The sequence below is a fragment of the Hemiscyllium ocellatum genome, chromosome 18 (genome assembly GCF_020745735.1).
Source record: "Hemiscyllium ocellatum isolate sHemOce1 chromosome 18, sHemOce1.pat.X.cur, whole genome shotgun sequence".
Lineage (NCBI taxonomy): Eukaryota > Metazoa > Chordata > Chondrichthyes > Orectolobiformes > Hemiscylliidae > Hemiscyllium > Hemiscyllium ocellatum.
In genome coordinates, this window is record NC_083418.1 from 10,452,735 (window position 1) to 10,474,716 (window position 21,982).

At 49.1% G+C, this 21,982-nt stretch overlaps 1 protein-coding gene across 2 annotated transcripts in view; it reads left to right on the top strand.

Moving 5' to 3' along the window:
- The window catches only part of fnbp4 (formin binding protein 4), a 44,112-nt gene extending 35,069 nt beyond the window's left edge, over positions 1–9,043 (top strand). For both annotated transcript variants that reach the window (XM_060838691.1, XM_060838692.1), the window contains 4 exons: positions 731–890; positions 1,199–1,434; positions 2,954–3,114; positions 8,678–9,043. In XM_060838691.1, coding sequence (XP_060694674.1) covers positions 731–890; positions 1,199–1,434; positions 2,954–3,114; positions 8,678–8,768 — 648 coding nt within the window. In that variant the 3' untranslated portion in view covers positions 8,769–9,043. The remainder of the gene's footprint in view (positions 1–730; positions 891–1,198; positions 1,435–2,953; positions 3,115–8,677) is intronic.
- Positions 9,044–21,982: the final 12,939 nt, after the last annotated feature.

A 21,982-nucleotide genomic window follows, 5' to 3' on the forward strand; every position in this document is an offset into this window, starting at 1 on the left:
TTCCATGTGGCGTATTTGGGGAGGAAGGTTTAATGGAGATGTGTGAGCAAATGTTTTGCCAAAGTGCGTTCCAGGCACCTAACGCTCTATCAGGGGAGTTGGTAAAAGCAGATTTGATAGCAACATTTAAGGGCATTCAGACAGGCACATGAGCAGGCAGAGAATAAAGGGATACAGACCATGTGCAGGCAGATGGGGTTAGTTTAGAATAGCATCCTGATTAAATTCCCTACAGTATGGAAACAGGCCCTTCAAATCCAAAGCGACCCTCCGAAGAGTAACCTACCCAGACCCATTCCCCTGCCCTACATATACTCCTGACTAATCCACCTTACACTATGTCAATTTAGCATGGCCAATTCACCTAACCTGCACATCTTTGGACTGTGGGAGAACCTGGAGAAAACCCACGCAGACACAGGGGGGAATGTGCAAACTCCACACAGACAGTTACCCGAGGCTGGAATCGAACCCTGGTCTCTGGCACTGTGAGGCAGCAGTGCTAACCACTGAGCCACCATGCTGCCCCATGGTCAGCACAGAATTGGTAGGCTAAAGGGCCTGTTCCTATGCTGTGCTATTCTGTGTTGTATCTTCTATATTAGGTACTTTTTTTTTATTGGTAGACTCCTTCAAGCAGCTATCACTCAGCTAAGATTGTGCCTGTAAGTTGAACAAGTGAAGTCTCAGCAATGCTAATAAACATGGAACTGATCATCATCCTTTTCAGAGTAACTCTGCTTCGAACACAAGTATGAACTTACCAGCTTCATGCCAGGCTGCAAGAGGCAACAAGAGGAAGGCGGCCCTGCTGACAGCTGCACCTGTACCTCGGAACATCACCATTGGGAGCAGTCCTGTCCTGTACACTCAGTCAGCCATGATTGCAGGTAAAACAGCTGCATGCTGGTTTGTGATTGTTATTAGGGACTGGCACATTGCACGGTGGTTTCTAGTAAGTATTTTCACTGTGGCAGAGATGGTAAGTGGGCATGACAGGGGGGTGGCTGCATGGGACACAGTCTGTGTAAATGACAAGTGGGCAGAGGTGCTGAGTGCGCAGCGTCAGGGCATTGAGCACAGTGGTTGATGTAATTCAGCCGGGAGCTTTATTTAATCCCACTTTAGGGGATCAAAGTATTGCAAAGTTAATAATTATGCTGACAGATTGCTGCTTTCCATTTTTGTTGAACTGCAGGTCCCCAGATGCTGGCCACAATGGTACCCATTCGTCCAATGCACCAGCCTGTACCTGCACCAACACCCCCTCTATTGCCCATTCTGACCAGACCAGTGCAGACGCCGCATCATATTCCTCAACGCCAAGTACCAGTTGCCCAGGCAAACCCACCACTCCCTAAGGTGCCAGAAGTGCTGCCAACTAACACGGTGACTCAAGCAGTGGAAAAGAACAGAAAAGTGAAGAAAGACAAGGTGCAGCTCCCGGTCTGCTTGTCTGTCTCAGTTCAATGAATGGGGGCCACAGATAATTAGTGGAGAGCAGATAGATTTTCCCAACATCAGTTTCATTCTCTCCGAACCCCTGTCAGCACCTATCCGTTGAAGGACTTGAAAGGATTTGTTGTTGCTGATGTAGTATGCAAGCTTAATATTGAGCAGTGTTGCTGCCATCTGCCCTTTGGCTTCTGCTACAGATCCTTCCTTGTGTAGTTTTGCCATCCACTTCCCTACATCCAAATACACAGGCTACCCTGAGGAGACTGATGTAACTTTAACACCTCACTGTCCACAACTCAGTGAAGATCTTATCAGTAAACGATTCAGCCCTTTGAAATTGTTGTGTCAGTCAGCAAGAACATGACTGATTCAATTGCAACTTGTTTTCCTTGTTGCTCTTCATAACGTTTGAAACTCTTGTTGATCAATTTGCCTCTGTGGAATTGGTACATTTGAGTTGTTTTCTGAAGTGTTCATTTACATCAAGCTCATTTACATCGTGGGCGGCATGGTGGCACAGTGGTTAGCACTGCTGTCTCACTGCGGGTTCAATTCCCGACTCAGGCGACTGACTGTGTGGAGTTTGCACGTTCTCCCCGTGTCTGCGTGGGTTTCCTCCGGGTGCTCTGGTTTCCTCCCACAGTCCAAAGACGTGCAGGTCAGGTGAATTGGCCATGCTAAATTGCCCGTAGTGTTAGGTAAGGGGCAAATGTAAGGGTATGGGTGGATTTCACTTCGACGGGTCGGTGTGGACTTGTTGGGCCGAAGGGCCTGTTTCCACGCTAAGTAATCTAAGCTGTTTTCCCCTCAGTCCCCAAAGCTACCTGCTTAAATGCTCAGACGGCAACAGCATCCCCATAATCATAGAATCACTAAAGTGTGGGAGCAGGCCATTCAACCCCATCGAGCCCTCCGCAGAGTATCACACTACTACCCTTGTAACCCTGCATTTCCCATTGCTAACCTGGATACCATGAACAATTTAGTATGGCCAATCCAGCTAACCTGCACATCTTTGGACTGTGGGAGGAAACCGGAGCAAACCCACACGGGCACAGGGAGGATTGAGGAATTTACACAATCACCTGAGGGTGAGGCAACCGTGAGCTGTGAGGCAGCAGCAGTGGTAACCACTGAGCCACCATGCCACCCAAGTCACTGCACTGAATCATGTAACATCCCAACTGTATAAAATGTCCCTGTCATAGGCAGAGCAAGTAAAATTAACCAAAGTTAAATCTGGAATGGTGACCATCATGCCTCGACCTCTACTTACCTGTTTACTGCGTCATCAGATCATAGCAATCTTAAGGCCCATGCCTCATTGACATGAAGCTGGGGCATTAGTACATTATACAATTGACCTCAGTATGACCTGGGAGGAGAAATCAGTGAAGTAACTTGCTAGTTGCTACCTTGAGCTAGCCTTGATCAGAGTTGGCCCCATTGTATAGCTGTATTCAGGGTTCCTCACTCCTAAACTTTCCTCTTTCAGAATAAGAAAAGCAAAATGAAGATGCCATCATTGGTGAAGAAGTGGCAGAGCATTCAGCGGGAGTTAGATGATGATGAGCACTCGAGCTCCAGTGAGGATGAACAGAGAGCGATTCTGGCTCAAAAGCGAATTGAGGAATGGAAGCAGCAGCAGCTTCTCAGGTGAGTGCTGTGCGCTACGTCGCCACCTGAAGGCCATGGGGAGAGTCCTTTGGAGGGTGGCAGGGAGGACTACACCTTTTAACAGCCTCCTGGCCCATGTTCAAAGCTGAGAATGACCCATCTTTGAGCTAGATGTGACTCCCCCAGTAATGTCTGGGTCTTCCCCTCTCGTACTGAATTCCTGGCTGTAGCATTCACTCTGGGTGTCCTTTCAGCATTCAGCTCCTCAACTAACTTACATGGGAGAATGTAGAACTGAGTAACAGGAACTGGCCATTTAGCCCTTTGGGCTACTTCCCCATGCAATATTATGTCCAACCAGGTTGTGGTCTGAGCACCGCTTTCTGGTCTGTATTTCATACCGTTTGGCTACTCTGCAGTAGAATGCTTCTGAAATCCGGATTCCGAAGGCAGCCATCACTTGGCATTTATAATGCAATGTGGTCCACTTTTGTTGAACTTACAAGTTTTAAGGATTCAAATTGGCATGGAAGTTTCTCAGTCGTTTGAGCTGATTAATATTTAAAAATGTGTTTAAAACAAAAAAGAAATTCCTAGAATTTCTCCAGGCTCGGGAGAAAAGCTGGGTTGTTTGAAAACTAGTCTAATTTGGTCCAGACCCCTCAGGGAGGAAGTGAGGTCTGCAGATGCTGGAGATCAGAGCTGAAAATGTGTTGCTGGAAAAGCGCAGCAGGTCAGGCAACATCCAAGGAACAGGAAATTCGACGTTTCGGGCATAAAGGGCTTATGCCCGAAACGTCGAATTTCCTGTTCCTTGGATGCTGCCTGACCTGCGCTTTTCCAGCGATACATTTTCAGCTCCAAACCCCTCAGCCAGTCAATGTGGTGTTTACAGGTTGTAGGATTATTCTAAAGTCAGGTGGGAAAATGGGCACAGAGTCAATGCTGACCATTTTGCAGTTGACTACAATGACTGTGGTACAACAGAGTGCTGTCTTAGTATCTGAACACTCACAGTCCAGAGGCATCAGAGTGTGTCGAGGTGCTTTTCTTTGGAAGTAGCAAATTAGTCACAAAGAGAGCTTCAGTCTTTAGGAGTTAGGCAGTGTATGGCATCAAAGGCAATTTTTAAAAATTAGAGTGAGGCTAATCATTTAGCAGAGAGTGGACTTCAGTGGGCAAGAACAGAGCTGAGCAGAATTGACTTAAACAAGAGGTTGGAGGAAAACCAGTAATTAAACAGTGGGCTGCTTTCAGTGAGGCGATAGCTTGAGTACCGATGAGATGTACTCAAATGGGAAAGATGGAGCAAACAAACCCAGAGGAGCCTGGGTGACAAAGAAGATAGAGTGAAAGTAGGCTGAAGGCCAGGGTCACAGAGTACCAGTGTGAACTAAGAGACGTATTAAAGGGGCATGGGGAGGTGAAAAATCAAACAGAAACAATGAGGAATTCTGATAATAGACTAGCAGCCAACATAAAGACTTCTCTGACCATATAAATAGTGCAAGCGTGGGAATAAAAAGGTGCGTTACGGCCAATTTGTGAACAAAAAGGAAATTTACGCCTGGGGGCCAGAACCATGGCTGAGGTGTTAAACAAGTACTTTGGATCTACCTTCACCAAAGAGAGGTAGCAACTCACCATGATGACAGAGGAGGGAACCTAATTACTGAAAGGGTTCAAAAATGGATACAGCAGAGTATTGGATAGACTACTGGATAGACAAAAGTTAACAAGGCTGCCCTGTCCATGATCCGTGATGTCACCCAGCGATCATGCCCTGTCCCGATCCCTGATATCACCCAGTGATCCTCCTCCGTCCCTGGTCCGTAATATCACCCAGTGATCATGCCAAGTCCCTGATCCCTGATATCTCTGTGATCAAGCTGTGTCCCTGATCTCTGATATCGCCCAATGATCATGCCTTGTCTCTGTTCCGTGATATCACCCAGTGATCCTGCTCTGTCCCTGATCTGTGATATCACCCAGTGATCTTGCTCTGTCCCTGATCCATGATATCACCCAAAGATCATGCCGTGTCCCTGATCTGAGATCACCCAGTGATCATGCCCTGTCCCTGATCCCTGATATCACCCAGTGATCTTGCTCTGTCCCTCATCCATGATAACTCCCAGTGATCTTGTTCTGTCCCTGACACCTGATATCACCCAGTAATTCTGCTCTGTCCATGACCCATGGTATCTCCCAGTGATCATGCCCTGTCCCTGATCCCTGACATCACCCAGTGATCATGCTCTGTCCCTGATCCCTGACATCACCCAGTGATCATGCCGTGTCCCCCCTCCGTGATATAACCCAGTAAGTAATCCTGCTCTGTCCATGACCCATGATATCACCCAATGATCATGCCCTGTCCCTGATATCTCCCAGTGATCGTGCCGTGTCCCTGACCCCTGATATCACCCAGTAATCCTGATCCGTGATATCACCCAGTGATTCTGCACTGTCCCTGATCTCTGATATCTCCCAGTGATTCTGCTCTGTCCCAGATCCGTGATATCACCCAATGATCATGCCGTGTCCCTCATCCATCATATCACCCAGTGGTCCTGCTCTGTCCCTGATCCCTGATCTCACCCAGTGATCAATCAGTGTCCCTGATCCCTGATATCACCCAGTGATCATGCTCTGTCCATGACCCATGATATCACCCAATGATCATGCCCTGTCCCTGATCCCTGATATCTCCCAGTGATCGTGCCATGTTCCTTATATCATCCTGAGATCCTGCTCTGTCCCTGATCCGTGATATGATCCAGCAATCGTACCGTGTCCCTGACCCCTGATATTACCCAGTGATCCTGCTGTGTCCCTGATCCGTGATATGATCCAGCGATCATGCTCTGTATCTGATCCTGGATATCACCCAATGATCATGCTGTGTCCCTGATCCGCGATATCACACACAGATCATGCTCTGTCCCTGATCTGGGATATCACCCAGTGATTCTGCTCTGTCCATGACCCATGATATCACCCAATGATCATGCCCTGTCCCTGATCCCTGATATCTCTATGATCAAGCCATGTCCCTGATCTCTGATATCGCCCAGTAATCCTGATCCATGATATCACCCAGTGATCCTGCTCTGTCCTTGATCTGTGATATCGCCCAGTGATCATACTCTCTCCCTGATCCGTAATATCACCCAGTCGTCATACCGTGTCCCTGACCCCTGATATAACCCAGTAATCCTGCTCTGTCCCTGATCCCTGATATCACCCAGTGATCATGCCGTGTCCCTGATCCCTGATATCACCCAATGATCCTGCTCTGTCCCTAATGTGTGATGTCTCCCAGTGATCTTGCTCTGTCCCTGATCCATTATATCATCCAGTGAACCTGCCGTGTCCCAGATCCCTGATATCACCCAGTGATCCTGCACTGTCCCTGACCCCTGATATCACCCAGTGATCCTGCACTGTCCCTGATCCCTGATATCACCCAGTGAACATGCTGTGTCCCCTATCTGTAATGTCATCCAGTGATCGTGCCGTGTCCCTGACCCCTGATATAACCCTGTAATCCTGCTCTGTCCATAACCCCTGATATAACCCAGTAATCCTGCTCTGTCCCTGATCTAGGATATCGCCCAATGATTCTGCTGTGTCCCTGATCCGTGATAGCATCCAGTGATCATGCTGTGTCCCTGATCCATGATATCACCCAGAGATCAACCTCTGTCCCTGATCCGTGATATCTCCCAGTGATCCTGCTCTGTCCCTGATCCCTGATATCTCCCAGTGATCCTGCTCTGTCCCTGATCCCTGATATCACCCAGTGATCATGCTCTGTCCCTGCTCCGTGATATCACCCAGTGATCATGCCATGTCCCTGATCCGTGATATCACCCAGTGATCCTGTTCTGTTCCTGATCCGTGATATCACCCAGTGATCCTGCCATGTCCCTGATCCCTGATATCACCCAGTGATCATGCTCTGTCCCTGATATCACCCAGTGATCCTGCTCTGTCCCTGATCCGTTAAATCTCCTAGTAATCCTGCTCTGTCCCTGATCTCTGATATCACCCAGCGATCTTGATATCTCCCAGTGATCCTGCTCGGTTCCTGATCCGTGATATCACCCCGTGATCGTGCTCTGTCCCTAATCTGTGATATCGCCCAGTGATCATACCCTGTCCCTGATATCACCCAGTGATCTTGCTCTGTCCCTCGTCCGTGATATCACCCAGTGATCGTGCCGTGTCACTGACCCCTGATGTCACCCAGTGATCAAGCTCTGTCCCTGATATCACCCAGTGATCAAGCTCTGTCCCTGATCCATGATATCACCTAGTGAGCATGCTGTGCCCTTGATCCCTGATAATACCCAGTGATACTCCCGTGTCCCTGATCCGTGATGTCACCCAGTGATCGTGCCATGTCCCTGACCCCTGATAAAACCCAGTAATCCTGCTCTGTCCCTGATCCCTGATATCGCCTAGTGATCATCCTCTGTCCCTGCTCCGTGATATCACCCAGTGATTATGCCCTGTCCCTGATCCCTGATCTCACCCAGTGATCAATCCGTGTCCCTGATCCCTAATCTCACCGAGTGATCTTGCTCTGTCCCTGATCCCTGATATCACCCAATGATCATGCTCTGTCCCTGATCCGTGATATCTCCCAGTGATCCTGCTCGGTCCCTGATCCGTGATATCACCCAATGATCATGCTCTGTCCCTGATCCCTGATATCACCCAGTGATTATGCCCTGTCCCTGCTCCGTGATATCACCCAGTGATCCTGCTGTGTCCTTGATCCCTGATATCACCCAGTGATCCTGCCTTATCCCTGATCCGTGATATCAGCCAATGATCATGCTCGCTACCTGATCCCTGATATCACCCAGTGATCATAAAGTGTCCCTTATCCGTGATATCGCCCAGTGATCCTGCTCTGTCCCTGACCCCTGATATCACCCAGTGATCATGCCGTGTCCCTGATATCACCCAGTGATCATGCCGTGCCCATGATCCCTGATATAACCCAGTGATCCTGCTCTGTCCCTGATCCGTGATATCATCCAATGATCCTGCTCTGTCCCTGATATCTCCCAGTGATCATGCCCTGTACCTGATCCCGGATATCACCCAGTGATCATGCCGTGTCCCTGATCCCTGATATCGCCCAGTGATCCTGCTCCATCCCTGATATCTCCCAGTGATCATGCCCTATCCCTGATCTCACCCAGTGGTCAGTGTCCCTGATCCCTGATATCACCCAGTGATCCTGCTCTGTCCCTAATGCGTGACGTCTCCCAATGATCTTGCACTGTCCCTTATCCATTATATCATCCAGTGATCCTGCTGTGTTGCTGATCCCTGATATCACCCAGTGATCCTGCTCTGACCCTGATCCGTGCTATCTCCCAGTGATCCTGCTCTGTCCCGGATTCCTGATATCTCCCAATGATCATGCCCTGTCCCTGATCCCTGATATCACGCAGTGATCATGCTCTGTCCCTGATATCACCCAGTGATCCTGCCCTGTCCCTGATCTCTGATGTCTCCCAGTATCGTGGCTCTGGTCCTTGACATCTCCGTGACCGTGTGGTGTGTATGTTTGTTCCTGTAGTGGCCAGGCTGAGAAGAATGCTAACTTTGAAGCACTGCCAGAAGACTGGAGAGAGAGACTGAAGAGGAGAAAACTGGCTTCAAGTTCTTAATGTTTTGAGGGTTTTTTTTTTACTGTTTGTGTAAACTATTTTTCTACATTTCTACAAGAACTGTTTATTAGTGTAAATCAGTGTGACTGAGATACTGGATCTGTGAACAGCTTGGTGCATGAGCAATAGATTTAGTGGTCTGTATGCAGCGAACATTTTTTTTAAAGATTTGAGCGACAAATTAATTCATGTACTAAAGTGATTGCATACGTGCTGTGAGCTAATCCACCTTTACAGATTCATATCTGTGCTGTACATTTGTACATAACATCAATAAAAACCTTTTTTTTATAAACAGTGGTCTCGATGTCTTTGTTCTGACTCTGGGTCCATGGTGTGTACCAAGTTCATTTCGTGTCATGTTTCTGTTCCACAACAGTCACGGCCCACCCTCGACTGGCTGCCATCCGAGACACAATTTATATATCACTGTCCCAGCTCAGGGTGTGGTTTATACACCACTGTCCTCACTCAGGGTGTGGTTTATACACCACTGTCCTCACTCAGGGTGTGGTTTATACACCACTGTCCTCACTCAGGGTGTGGTTTATACACCACTGTCCTCACTCAGGGTGTGGTTTAGACATCACCGCCCCAGCTGAGGGTGTGGTTTATATATTGACTGTCCTCTCTCAGGGTGTGGTTTATACACCATTGCCCCAGCTCAGGGTGTGGTTTATACACCACTGTCCTCACTCAGGGTGTGGCTTATACACCACTGTCCTCACTCAGGGTGTGGCTTATACACCACTGTCCTCGCTCAGGGTGTGGTTTATACACCACTGTCCCAGCTCAGGGTGTGGTTTATATGCCACTGTGCTCACTCGGTGTGGTTTATACACCACTGTCCTCACTCAGGGTGATGTTTGTACACCACTGTCCCTGTTTGGGGTGCGGTTTATACCTCACTGTCCCTGTTTGGGGTGTGCCTGATCAGGGTGTGGTTTATATATCACTGTCCTTGATCAGGGGGTAGTTTATATATCCCTGTCAGTGTTCGGGGTGTGGTTTATATTTCACTGCCCACTTGGGCCTGGTTCATATGTGTCACTGTCCATGCTTGAGGTGTGATTTATATATCACTTGCTGCTCAGATGTGCTCTACACATTACTGTCCCCACTGAGGGGTGTGGTTTAAATAGCACTGCTCCTGTTCAGGTGTGGTTTATGTATCCGCACTCCAGGTACGGTTTATATATCACTGTCCCAGGGTGTGGTTTATCGCAGTCAGCTCAAGGTGCAGTTTATATAGCACTCTCCCTGTGAGCTGTGTTTCATATATCTCCTGCCCTGGGATGTGATTGAAGTCCCACTGTCCCTGACCCTCAGAATGTGGTTGTGATATTGTACGGTTTATATATCGCTGTCCCTCAGGGTGTGATTTATTACTTGTTACTCACTCGGGTGTCACTGGCTGGCCAGCATTTTTATGGTTATCCTTGAGAAGGTGGTGAATTGCCACCTTGAACCGTCACAGACCACATGCTGTTGGTTGACCCACCATGCCCTCAGGAGATGGTGAGTGGCTTTGATGGGGGACTTGCTGAGGATGGTTTCCCCAGGCTGCCCTGGTTCTTCTAAGTGGAAGTGGTTGTGGGTTTAGATGGTGCTGTCCAAGGGTCTTTGAAAATCTGCAGTGCATCGTGACGACAGTACCCACTGCTGGTACTGAGTGTCGGTGGTGGTAGGAATGGAGGTGGTGCTAATCAAGCAAGCTGCTTTGTCCAAGCCTTTTAGTGTGTCGGAGCTGCACCTACCCAGGCAAGTGGGGAGCTATCCATCATACTCCTGACTGGTTTATGTGGCAAGTTAAGCTACATTTCTGGTCAGTTTCCTTGATGCTGCCCTTGGTCAAATGCAGGATTAATGTCAAGGGCTGTTACTCTCACCTCACCTTTTAAATACAGCTCTTTTGAGCTAATGCTGTGATGAAGTCAGGAACTGAGTGGTCCTGGTAGAACCCAAACTGGGTGTCAGTTGCTGAGCAAAAGCTGCTTAATAGCCCTGTTGATCAGACCTTCCATGATGTTAACTGATGATTTCGAGTAGACTGATGGACAGGTTGGATTCGTTCTGCTATTTGTCCTGCAGTGCTACATGTCCTGCTGCCAAGATACTTAGTGATGGGCATTTAAATCCCTCACCCAGAGTACCTTCATCAGCTGAGGGAGGATGGTACTTGGTAATCAGCAGGAGGGTTCTTTGCCCGTGTTTAACCTGATACCACGAGACCTCATGTGATCCAGAGTCAATGGTGAGGATTCTCAGGCAACTCCCTCCTGCCCGTACACCACCTCTGCTGGGTCTGACCATGGGACAGGACCTATCCAGGGATGGTGATGTTGGGGGTGGTGTCTGGGACATTGTGAGGTATGATTCCAAGAGTGTGACTGTGTCAGGCTGTTGCTTGACTAGTCTGTGAGGGAGCTCTCTCAATTTAGCCTCTAGCCCCTCAGCTGTTAATAAGGTAGACCTTGCAGGGACATTAGGGCTGTTGTATTTTTCTTTTCTGTTGTATTTTTCTTTCTCATTGACGTTTCTGGTGCCTAGGCCAAAGCCAGGTGCTCTGACCAGTTTGCTTTCTTTGTTAAGACTTTGTAGCGATTGATACATTTGAGGGGCTTGCCCGGTCATTTCGGAAGGCAGTGTCAGTCACATTACTATAGGTCTGGAATCACATGTAGACCCAGACCAGGTGAGATGGCAGATTTCCTTCCCTGAAGCACACCAGTTTTCCTGACAATCTGCATAGTTATCGGGAGAATTTCAATTCCGGGTATTTTATATTGAAATTGAATTTAAATTCCACCATCTACCAAGGTGAGGTTAGAAACCGGGTGCCCAGCAGTGCTCGCGGTGTTGGTACTCGGGCGTGTGGTTTGCATTGTGGTGTCCCAGGCTGGGATACAGCTTATACATATACCACCAACCCTACTTGGTCTGCTTTATATATCAGTGCTCTCGCTCTTGAATGTGGTTTATATCTAACAGTTTGCCCCCAGTGTATGATTATGTGTCGCTGTCCCTGCTCAAAGTGTGATCTACTGTATCACTATCCTTTCTCTGTGGAGCAGTTAAAATTTCACTGTCCCGGGTCAGTGTCTGGATTAGATATTTTTGTACTCGGAGGGTCCTTTATGTTTCATTGTTCTCAATCTGGGATGTGGTTTGTATCTCTCTCAGCCCCTCAGATGGGGTTTATGTTATAACTGTCCCTGATCAGGGGGTGGTTTATATATCACTGTCCCTGATCAGGGTGTGGTTTATATATCACTGTCCCCGATCAGGGGGTGGTTTATATATCACTGTCCCCGATCAGTGTGTTGTTTATATGTCACTGTCCCCGATCAGGGTGTGGTTTATATGTCACTGTCCCCGATCAGGGTGTGGTTTTTCTATCACTGTCCCCGATCAGGGTGTGGTTTATATGTCACTGTCCCCGATCAGGGGGTGGTTTATATATCACTGTCCCTGATAAGGGGTGATTTTTATATCACTGTCCCTGATAAGGGGGTGGTTTGTGTACCACTGTCCCTGATAAGGGGGTGGTTTGTGTACCACTGTCCTCACTAAGGGTGCTGTTTACATATCACTGTATCTGCTCGAGCATGTGGTTTATCTATCGTAGTCTATACTCTAGTGCAAGGTTTGTTGACTGAAACAGAGTGCCTCTCGGATCCTGTGAACTCTTCGAGACATAAGTGATATTCATTTCCCCAGTGTTGCTCCTGCCACACTTGGTTTTAACTCTTATATCGAGCAAAAGACCTGTGAGTCGACTCAATAATAATAATAATGCTGATTTATTTGACACAATTAATCCCATTACAACAAAATACACTATTAATTAACCGTTTACATCACCAATCCATCTTGTGCTTTAACTTGACTCTCGATGGTCATATACCACCACACTAGATGTTGGCCATTTTCCACATGGTGATGTCGTCTTGTCTTCTCCCAAGGATCTTGGGTACCTTCTCCTCTTGGTTGGTCTCTGAGCATGGTATTGCAGTGATTCTTATCCCTGAAAGTCTTCGTGCCCTTTGGGGAGGGTCTTTACTGTTCACCAATGGGTGATCAGGTTCAATCAGACCCAACTAGGTGTTGGCATGTTAATGGCAAGGTGGTCCTTGGAGGTATTGGGTGCCCATAGCCGCCTCCAAGTTAGTGTGATGTGCCCCGGTGTATGGTACACACCTTGATGTTGCCGATCCCCTGAGGACTCTACTCAAACTCAAATTTGGGTGTGTACTGTCGGGTCTGCAGCTACCAGGTTGATTGCATACTGGTCTTTGGTAGCTCCGGCCTGTCTGGATTCTGGTTATTAGCACAGCCACTTTGGTCAAGGCTTGTCTTAATTTCCCAGCATGCTTTAGTCATTTTGAGCAGCCCATCCAGCCACAGTCCATCCTCTTGATCCTGAACATGAAAGGTGCTGGATCAATTAATCAAAGGCCATTCTCTCTGCAGTGACTACACTATCATTCAGGCTCATACAATGCAATATATATATTGCTGGATTAATTATACTTAAACAACTAGACTCCTACAGATAGTATATCAGGAAATCTCCTACAGATAGTATATCAGGAAATCACACTTAACTCAGATCAAGCAAATACAAAAAACAATTTATTACGAGAAAGTGGAACAATGAAACAAAGGTTATAAAACTACAGAAATAAAACATTTTTTATAACAAATACAAAACGAATTCATACTGAAACAATCGTTATAAAACCACAAAATAGTAATGAGAGTTTTCATAATGAAAACTTGAAAGCTGATCACACATTCTCAAATTGAGGAATATTTTATCCATTGGAGAAATGGCCAAATACAATAAAAACCGAAGATTGTTTTGTACAAACTATGGTAACTAATATTCGCTGAAGCTGAACCAAATATTTACAGTGTCACCAGGCATTTACAACGTGGTTATAGTTTTCAATATTTTCAAACAAGTGAAGGTGAAGGTGAGGCCGCCCTGCCTGCAGCTCTAAGATGAGGCGGTCAGCACGACTGATGATTTAAAGACCAGTGAAGACTGTGAACAAAAGTCAGGGAAACTGAAGAGCTGTAACTTGGTTAAGCCTATTAGCGTGCACAGGAATAAGAGTTAGATTAGATTACTTACAGTGTGGAAACAGGCCCTTCGGCCCAACAAGTCCACACTGAAGCGCACCCACCCAGACCCATTCCCCTACACCTGCACCTAACACTATGGGTAATTTAGCATGGCCAATTCACCTAACCTGCACATCTTTGGACTGTGGCAGGAAACCAGAGCACCTGGAGGAAACCTACGCAGACACGGGGAGGATGTGCAAACTCCACACAGTCAGCCACCTGAGGTGGGAATTGAACCCAGGTCTCTGGTGCTATGAGGCAGCAGTGCTAAACTGAAAGACCTGTGAGATGTATGTAAATTTGGACCATCAGAAACTGTTGTATCTCACCTTGGGTGGCTGTCAGGAGGTGTTTCATCACCCGCATTAGTGAATGAGTGCATTTGTCAAATAGGCACCTAGCAGAGACTCACCAGTGTGTTGTAAATCCTGGGTCTCTGGGCAATACTGAATCCTCTGGGTTCCCATGTTCATGTCCTGTCATTCCCTCTAGTGGTGACACCTGGAATTACCATTTGGCAGTTGGAGGTAGGCTATTCTTCCATAGTCCGTACTAGCCTTTTGACTCGTCGTGTCTCCATGGGGCAGGTATGTTGTTTGGGATGCAAGTTATAGTGAGTCGGGGATGTTCGATCTGCCTGTCCGTCAGGAGGTTATCAGGGAGTCATGTCAGGTCTAGCCTGTTGGGAATGCGTTGTGTTTTTTTTCTTCTTCTTGTGAGACACAGTGAAAGACACAAGGTGTACAAATTTATTCAATTTCCACCACCAGGAAGATAGGAAAGTACCCGAGTGGCCAGTGACAAGCAGTGCCCTTCACATCAAAAAGGGCAATGCTGTGTGATCAAACAGTGAAGGGGAGGGCAGGGACTAAATCAAAATAGAGTTGGAGGGGGAAATAATGTACTCCACTCCCTGCAGCGCCCGCCTCTCCCTGAACAACTCCAGGGTGTTGTTGGAGACCGCGTGCTCTTTCTCCAAGGACACCCGGGCCCTAACATAACCGCGGAAGAGGGGCAGGCAGTTGGCCCTCACGACCCCCTCCACGGCCCGCTGCCTGGACCTGTTTATGGCCAGTTTGGCCAGGCCCAGGAGCAGACCCACGAGGAGGTCTTCAGACCTGCCCTCCCTCCTCCGCACCGGGTGCCCGAAGATCAGGAGCGTGGGACTGAAGTGCAACCAAAAACAGAGGAGAAGGTTTTTGAGGAAATCAAAAAGGGAGTGCAAATGCCCACACCCAATATACACATGGTCCACGGACTCCACAGCACCACAGGACAAGCAGTTGGGCTGGGAGTCCGTGAACCACCGCAATCTGCGGTTGCAGGGGACTGCTGCGTACAGCACCCTCCACCCCAGATCCCCGAGAGAAAGGGGGAGGACTCCAGCATAGAGGGCCCTCCACTGGGGATCCCCACCGCCCGGTGGCAAATGGGCACACCAGGGCGTGTCCGGGCAGTGGATGAGGGAGAAGAAGTGGACGGTGTGCAGCAGCAGTCGATATAGGGCACGGCTTTTTTACCCCCTGAAAGGAAACAAAATGAAAATTTCGGAGGCGGCTCAGGTTGTGGGGCACAGGCTCCCGTGGGAAGTACGGGACCTTGGGGCCAATGTGAAATTCCGTCCGGGCAGGGGTGAGCGCGGACGGGATCCCACCGCACACCTGAGCGTCCTCCAACTGGTGCACTACGTCGGGTCCGATGGCCACGTACCGGACGTCTACCACTGCCCTGCTCACTATGTCTTGCAGCAACGTCCAGCCCAGGCCCCCGGCACCCAGCACGTCCCCGACCCTGGTCACCCTCGCCGCCACAGCCCTCCCCTCCGACAGCCACTCGAACCCGCGAGCACGGAGGTGCGGATTCCTAAGCAACAGCTCCCTGACGACAGCCGCTATTCCTGCCGGAGGGTAGGCGCGACGCGATTCGACCATGTTCCAGACAGTGATCAGGTCCTGGTAAAAGACAGGCAGCACCTTGAGGGCGACCTCCAAACCGTCACGGTCGACGAACAGGAGCTGCGTGTCGTAGTTGAGGTTACGCACCTGGCGGAAAAAATCTGTCGCCAGGGCGCACCACCTAGGAGGAGGCTCGACATAAAGGTATCGCTGCAAGGTCTGAAGGCGGAAGGTCGCGACCTGGGTGCGGACGCACACCAGCGACTGACCGCCCTCCTCAATAGGGAGACTCAGAACCTGCGCAGCGACCCAGTGCATCTTTTTTTCCCAGAAGAAGTCGACCAATGTTCTCTGAATGTCAGCGACAAAGCCAGGAGGAGGGACCAAAGTGACCAGCCGGTACCACAGCATGGCGGCCACCAGCTGGTTTATGACCAGCACTCGGCTCCTGTAAGATAGCACTCGGAGCAGTCCTGTCCAGCGGCCTAGGCGAGCCGAGACTTTGGCCTCCAGCTCCTGCCAGTTGGCCGGCCAGGATTCCTCGGTCGGGCTGAGGTAGACCCCCAGGTAGAGGAGATGGGTGGTACTCCAGCTGAACCCTCGAAACTCCTCCGGCAGGGAGTCCACCCACCACGGACCCACCAGTAGCCCGGAACAATTGGCCCAGTTGATCCTGGCGGAAGACGCCGCCAAGTACACGGCCTGGCACTCGCAATCCTCCCCAGGTCAGATGGGTCGGTGAAAGTGAGGAATACCCCCGTGCATCCCCGACAACCTCCTCCACAAGAGGCGCAGGAAAGGCTCCACGCACAGGGAATACAGCTGGTCGGACAGGGGGCAGTCTTGACCCACCCCTCTCCCGAAGCGAAGGGGTGCCGTCAGGGACCCGTTAACTTTAACCAGACACTCTGCGGCGGTGTACAAAAGTCGGATCTGGGCGATGAACTGCGTCCCGAAATGTCCGTGTCGTTAGTTAGTAACGAGTCATTCCAATTTGTTAGTCTGCCATTGAGAGTCATTTAAAGGGTAAAGGGTCCGGGGTCCCTTGGGCTTTGAAACTGCGGCCGTGACGGGAGAGTATACATTTCGTCTGACAGCAAAGATGTTTCAGGAGTTATCCTTGGTCTTGTCATCTGTTCTAGGGCAGGGTCATCCACCAGATATACATTAATGAGGTAAGAGTGGTTGGGTGGAGTGCCATAGGCTTTGAACTGGTTTATATGGAACTAACCGGTTTTCCCTGTGGCTAGCAGAACCTTGTATACTGAAGGGCCCACCCTATCCATCACAATGTGGACACCTGAAGATTTAGGGGAGAGAAAGGAACTTGGGTTGTAGATCTGTGGGATATACAACAGGATTAACTTTACTGTCGAAATAAGCCTTACTCATTTTCCTGAGGGCTGCTGCGAACTGAGTGGTCTTGAGATTTTCGGTGAGCTGCTGCACTGCTTTTTTGTGAGTGAGGGCAGGTTCTGGGAGGTCGAGACCAAACAGGCGGTCAACTCAATTCATAGGTCAGCCTGTCATCAGGGTGAGGGTTATACTCTTTGGATCGCGAGCTGCTGTTGTGTACCGTCAGGGTGTGAGGGTTATACTCTGTGGATCCCGACCTGTTGTTGAGTATCATCGTGAGGATAAATGGAAGTACTGTGTCCTTGGTTTACTGTCCTGCAGCACCATCTTCATGATCATCCCTTTTAGGGTGTGGTTCATCCTTTCTATGATCCCACTAGATTGGGGGTGGTATGCAATGTGGAATTTCTGCTCTATTCTGCGTGACTCAGCTGGTGAAATGGGCTCCCTGGCCTGTCTCAGTAGTGAGGTGTAGGCCCCATTTCGTAGGTTTCTGTGCTGTTGCTTTGGCTGTATTTGGCCTGACAGAAAAAGCCTCGACCCATTTTGTACAAGTCTTTATAATGATTAGGACGTAGGTATATCCATTCTTACATGGTGGAAGGTGACCTGTATAGACAATTTGTAAATCTGTCCAGGACCTTTCCACTAGATGGATGTGCCTCAGTATTCCCTTTCGGGCGTACCTATCCAGACTGTTTTGGGTGCGGACAAGGCAGTTCCCTGTGTAGTGTGCTACATCTGTCTGTAATTCAAGCCACCAACTCAGTTCTTTTAATTGTTGGGTGGTGCCCTTGATTCCCTGATGCCCGTGCCCAACGTTGGTGTCAATACATGCTTTGGTTCCTGTCTTGCATTGGAACTACATAGAGTCCTGCTTCTAAACTAAGTCATCCTGTACCTGCAGGATATCTTTCCAGTTGGCATAAGCCTCTGGATAGACTCTTCCCACAATGTGTTTTAAGGAATCGTCACCATGTTTTGCTTGCCTAAGATCTCCAATGTTTCCTTGGCTGACAGTGACTGCATTTACCTGCTCACCTCTGGGTGGCTGCCAGCGTTCTCCCACATGAGCACCTCTCTTAGCGAACTCATCTGCTTTGCGGTTACCTTCTGGAGGTGTTTTGTGGTGGTTTCTAACCTTAATTATGTCATATTTCCTTCCACTGGCGACCTGCAGTCTGTACTTTAAGGAGGGTAGGAGTTTCCCATTGGCAGGAGGAAATCCTCTAGCTTCCCATAGTGGTAAAAAAATTCAATGTGGCTGTTGCACACATACATGCTTTTAGAGTATATACCCGTGGGTGAAGGGAACAGATCGGGATGGCCGACTATGTAAGCTACAGCTGCTAGTTCCACAGCCTGGGCACTTAGATGGCTGGGGAATTTTAATGCTGGTTCAACTAGTGGCTGTCCTTGAGTGTCAGTCATATATACCCCACAGCCGGTGATCCAGCTGACATCCTCCATGGTGGAGGATCCATCTACATAGATTCTGTGTCTACCTGGTGATCTTTTTGCTTCATTCAGATTCGTTTCTCCTGCTGCTTAAGTATAAAGGGTAGTGTGGGGTGTGTAGTAGCTATGATTTGGCACTCATAGAGTCATTGAGATGTACAACATAGAAACACACTCTTCGGTCCAACCCAACCATGCCGGCCAGATAACCCAACCCAATCTAGACCCACCTGCCTGCACCCGGCCCATATCCCTCCAAACCCTTCCTATTTATATACCCATCCAAATGCCTCTTAAATGTTGCAATTGAACCAGCCTCCACCACTTCCACTGGCAGCTCATTCCATACCCGTACCACCCTCTGCACGAAAACGTTGCCCTTTAGGTCTCTTTTATATCTTTCCCCTCTCACCCTAAACCTATGCCCTCTAGTTCTGGACTCCTCCACCCCAGGGAAAAGACTGTGTCTATTTACCCTAGCCATGCCCCTCATAATTGTGTAAACCTGTATAAGGTCACCCCTCAGCCTCTGACACTCCAGGGAAAACAGCCCCAGCCTGTTCAGCCTCTCCCTGTAGCTCAGATCCTCCAACCCTGGCAACATCCTTGTAAATCTTTTCTGAACCCTTTCTCGTTTAAGTGTCAAGAGTCATGTGGCTCTCTCCCATATTTTAGGTTATCAGCTGGGAAGGTAAGCACCTTGGTCTGTCTGACCATGATGTCCCGACCTTGAACCATCGTGCGGCTCTAATCTGACCCAGGGAGCCATCTTTGATTTGGCCGTCACGTCGGAGCAGGATTGGGGTGTGTTCAGTTGACATAGTCAGTGGGTTTAAACAAAAAATGTAATTGAAGTACTGGGCTGGCTAAAAGGCTGAGGAGATGTCACTCACATATGGAAAACCCTTGCTCCATGGGCTGTAAGACGTTGGAGGCATAGGCCGCTGGGCCTCTTCTACCCTTCCAGTCTTGCAATAAAACAGCAGCTATTATCTGGTCTGTGGCTGCAACTTCTAGGATGTGTGGTAAGTTAGGGTTGCAGATGCTGGAGATCAGAGCTGAAAATGTGTTGCTGGAAAAGCGCAGCAGGTCAGGCAGCATCCAAGGAACAGGAGAATCGACGTTTTGGGCATAAGCCCTTCTTCAGGATTCCTGAAGAAGGGCTTATGCCCGAAACGTCGATTCTCCTGTTCCTTGGATGCTGCCTGACCTGCTGCGCTTTTCCAGCAACACATTTTCAAGTTAGGGTGGGGAACTAGTAAGGCAGGTGCTGTTGCGAGGGCCTGTTTTAAATCAGTTATTCCCTCTGTGTGTTGAGATGCCCAATTCCAGGCAGCGTTATTTTTCAGCAACTCCGAGAGTGGGGCTGCCTTGGGAGAGAACTCATCAACGTGGTTCCTGCAGTATCCCACTACACCTAGGAAAGATCGGAGTGCATGATCTTCTCGGGGGAGGGGGAGTCGTTCTATGGCCTTGATTCGCTTTTGGTGTATCTCCTTTTACTCAGGGATGGCTATCGACCCCAAGTATGTAACCCTAGTCTGCCAAGTTTGTGACATTTTCGGATGTAATTTGCATCCTAGCTGGCGTAACAGATCGAGGAATTCATCTCGGAGCTGAATGTGCTCCTCTTTTAAATAGTTCGGTCTACATATTGTGTTTGGCAGTCAGGCTGGGAAAGCCTTTCTGGTCCCTTGGCTAACCGTCTGTGAAAGGTTAAGGGTAAGTCATGGAACCCTTGGGGTAGCTAAGTCCAGGTATACTACTGTCCCTGGAAGGGAAACATGAATTTAAACTGACACAATAGTTTCAAAGGTATGGATCAGAAACCGTTACTGATATCAAGTACAGGGGAACCTCGATTATCCAAACAAGATGGGCGGGCACTATTTCATTCGGATAATTTATTATGTGAGTAATCAATTAAATGCCTTTCCTCTGGGGCTCGGTTTAAAGTCTACTCCCCGTTCAGGAGATGAACAGCAGCAGACAGCGAGCAAACCTCCAACCCCAACCCCATCCAACACTGCCCCCCATCTACCCCACCCTCCAACCCTGACCAACACCACCCCCCCCCAGTCCCCCCGACCTGCAACTTCACCCGACACTGCCCCCCATCTACCCCACCCTCCAACCCTGACCAACACCACCCCCCCCAGTCCCCCCGACCTGCAACTTCACCCGACACTGCCCCCGCCCCGCCTAACCCTGTCTAACACCGCCCTGTCATCAGCCCCCACCCCCTCTCCGGGGCAGCCAGACTGTACGCCAACAATAAAACTGCTGCTGCAGCTGTCTTTGTGGGGTAGGTTTCCAAATAGTGCACACACAACACACACAGGCACACACACAGACACAACACACACAGACATACGCACACACAACACACACAGGCACACACACACAACACACACAGACACACACACAACACACACACACAACACACACACACAACACACACAGACACAACACACACACACAACACACACAGGCACACACACAACACACACAGACACACACACAACACACACAGACACACACAGACACACACACACAACACACACAGACACACACACAACACACACAGACACACACGCACACACAGACACGCACACACAACACACAGAGACACACACGCACACACAACACACACAGACACACATACCCACAACACACACAGACACACACACACAACACACACAGACACAACACACACAGACACACGCACACACAACACACACAGGCACACACACAGACACAACACACACAGACACACGCACACACAACACACACAGGCACACACACACAACACACACAGACACACACACACAACACACACACAGACACACACACAACACACACACACAACACACACACACAACACACACACACACAACACACACAGGCACACACACAACACACACAGACACACACACAACACACACAGACACACACAGACACACACACAACACACACAGACACACACACGCACACACAACACACACAGACACACACACACAACACACACAGACACACACACACAACACACACAGACACACGCACACACAACACATACAGGCACACACACAGACACAACACACACAGACACACGCACACACAACACACACAGGCACACACACACAACACACACAGACACACACACAACACACACACAACACACACACACACAACACACACAGGCACACACACAACACACACAGACACACACACAACACACACAGACACACACAGACACACACACACAGACACACACAACACACACAGACACACACGCACACACAACACACACAGACACACACACACAACACACACAGACACACACACACACACAACACACACAGACACACACAC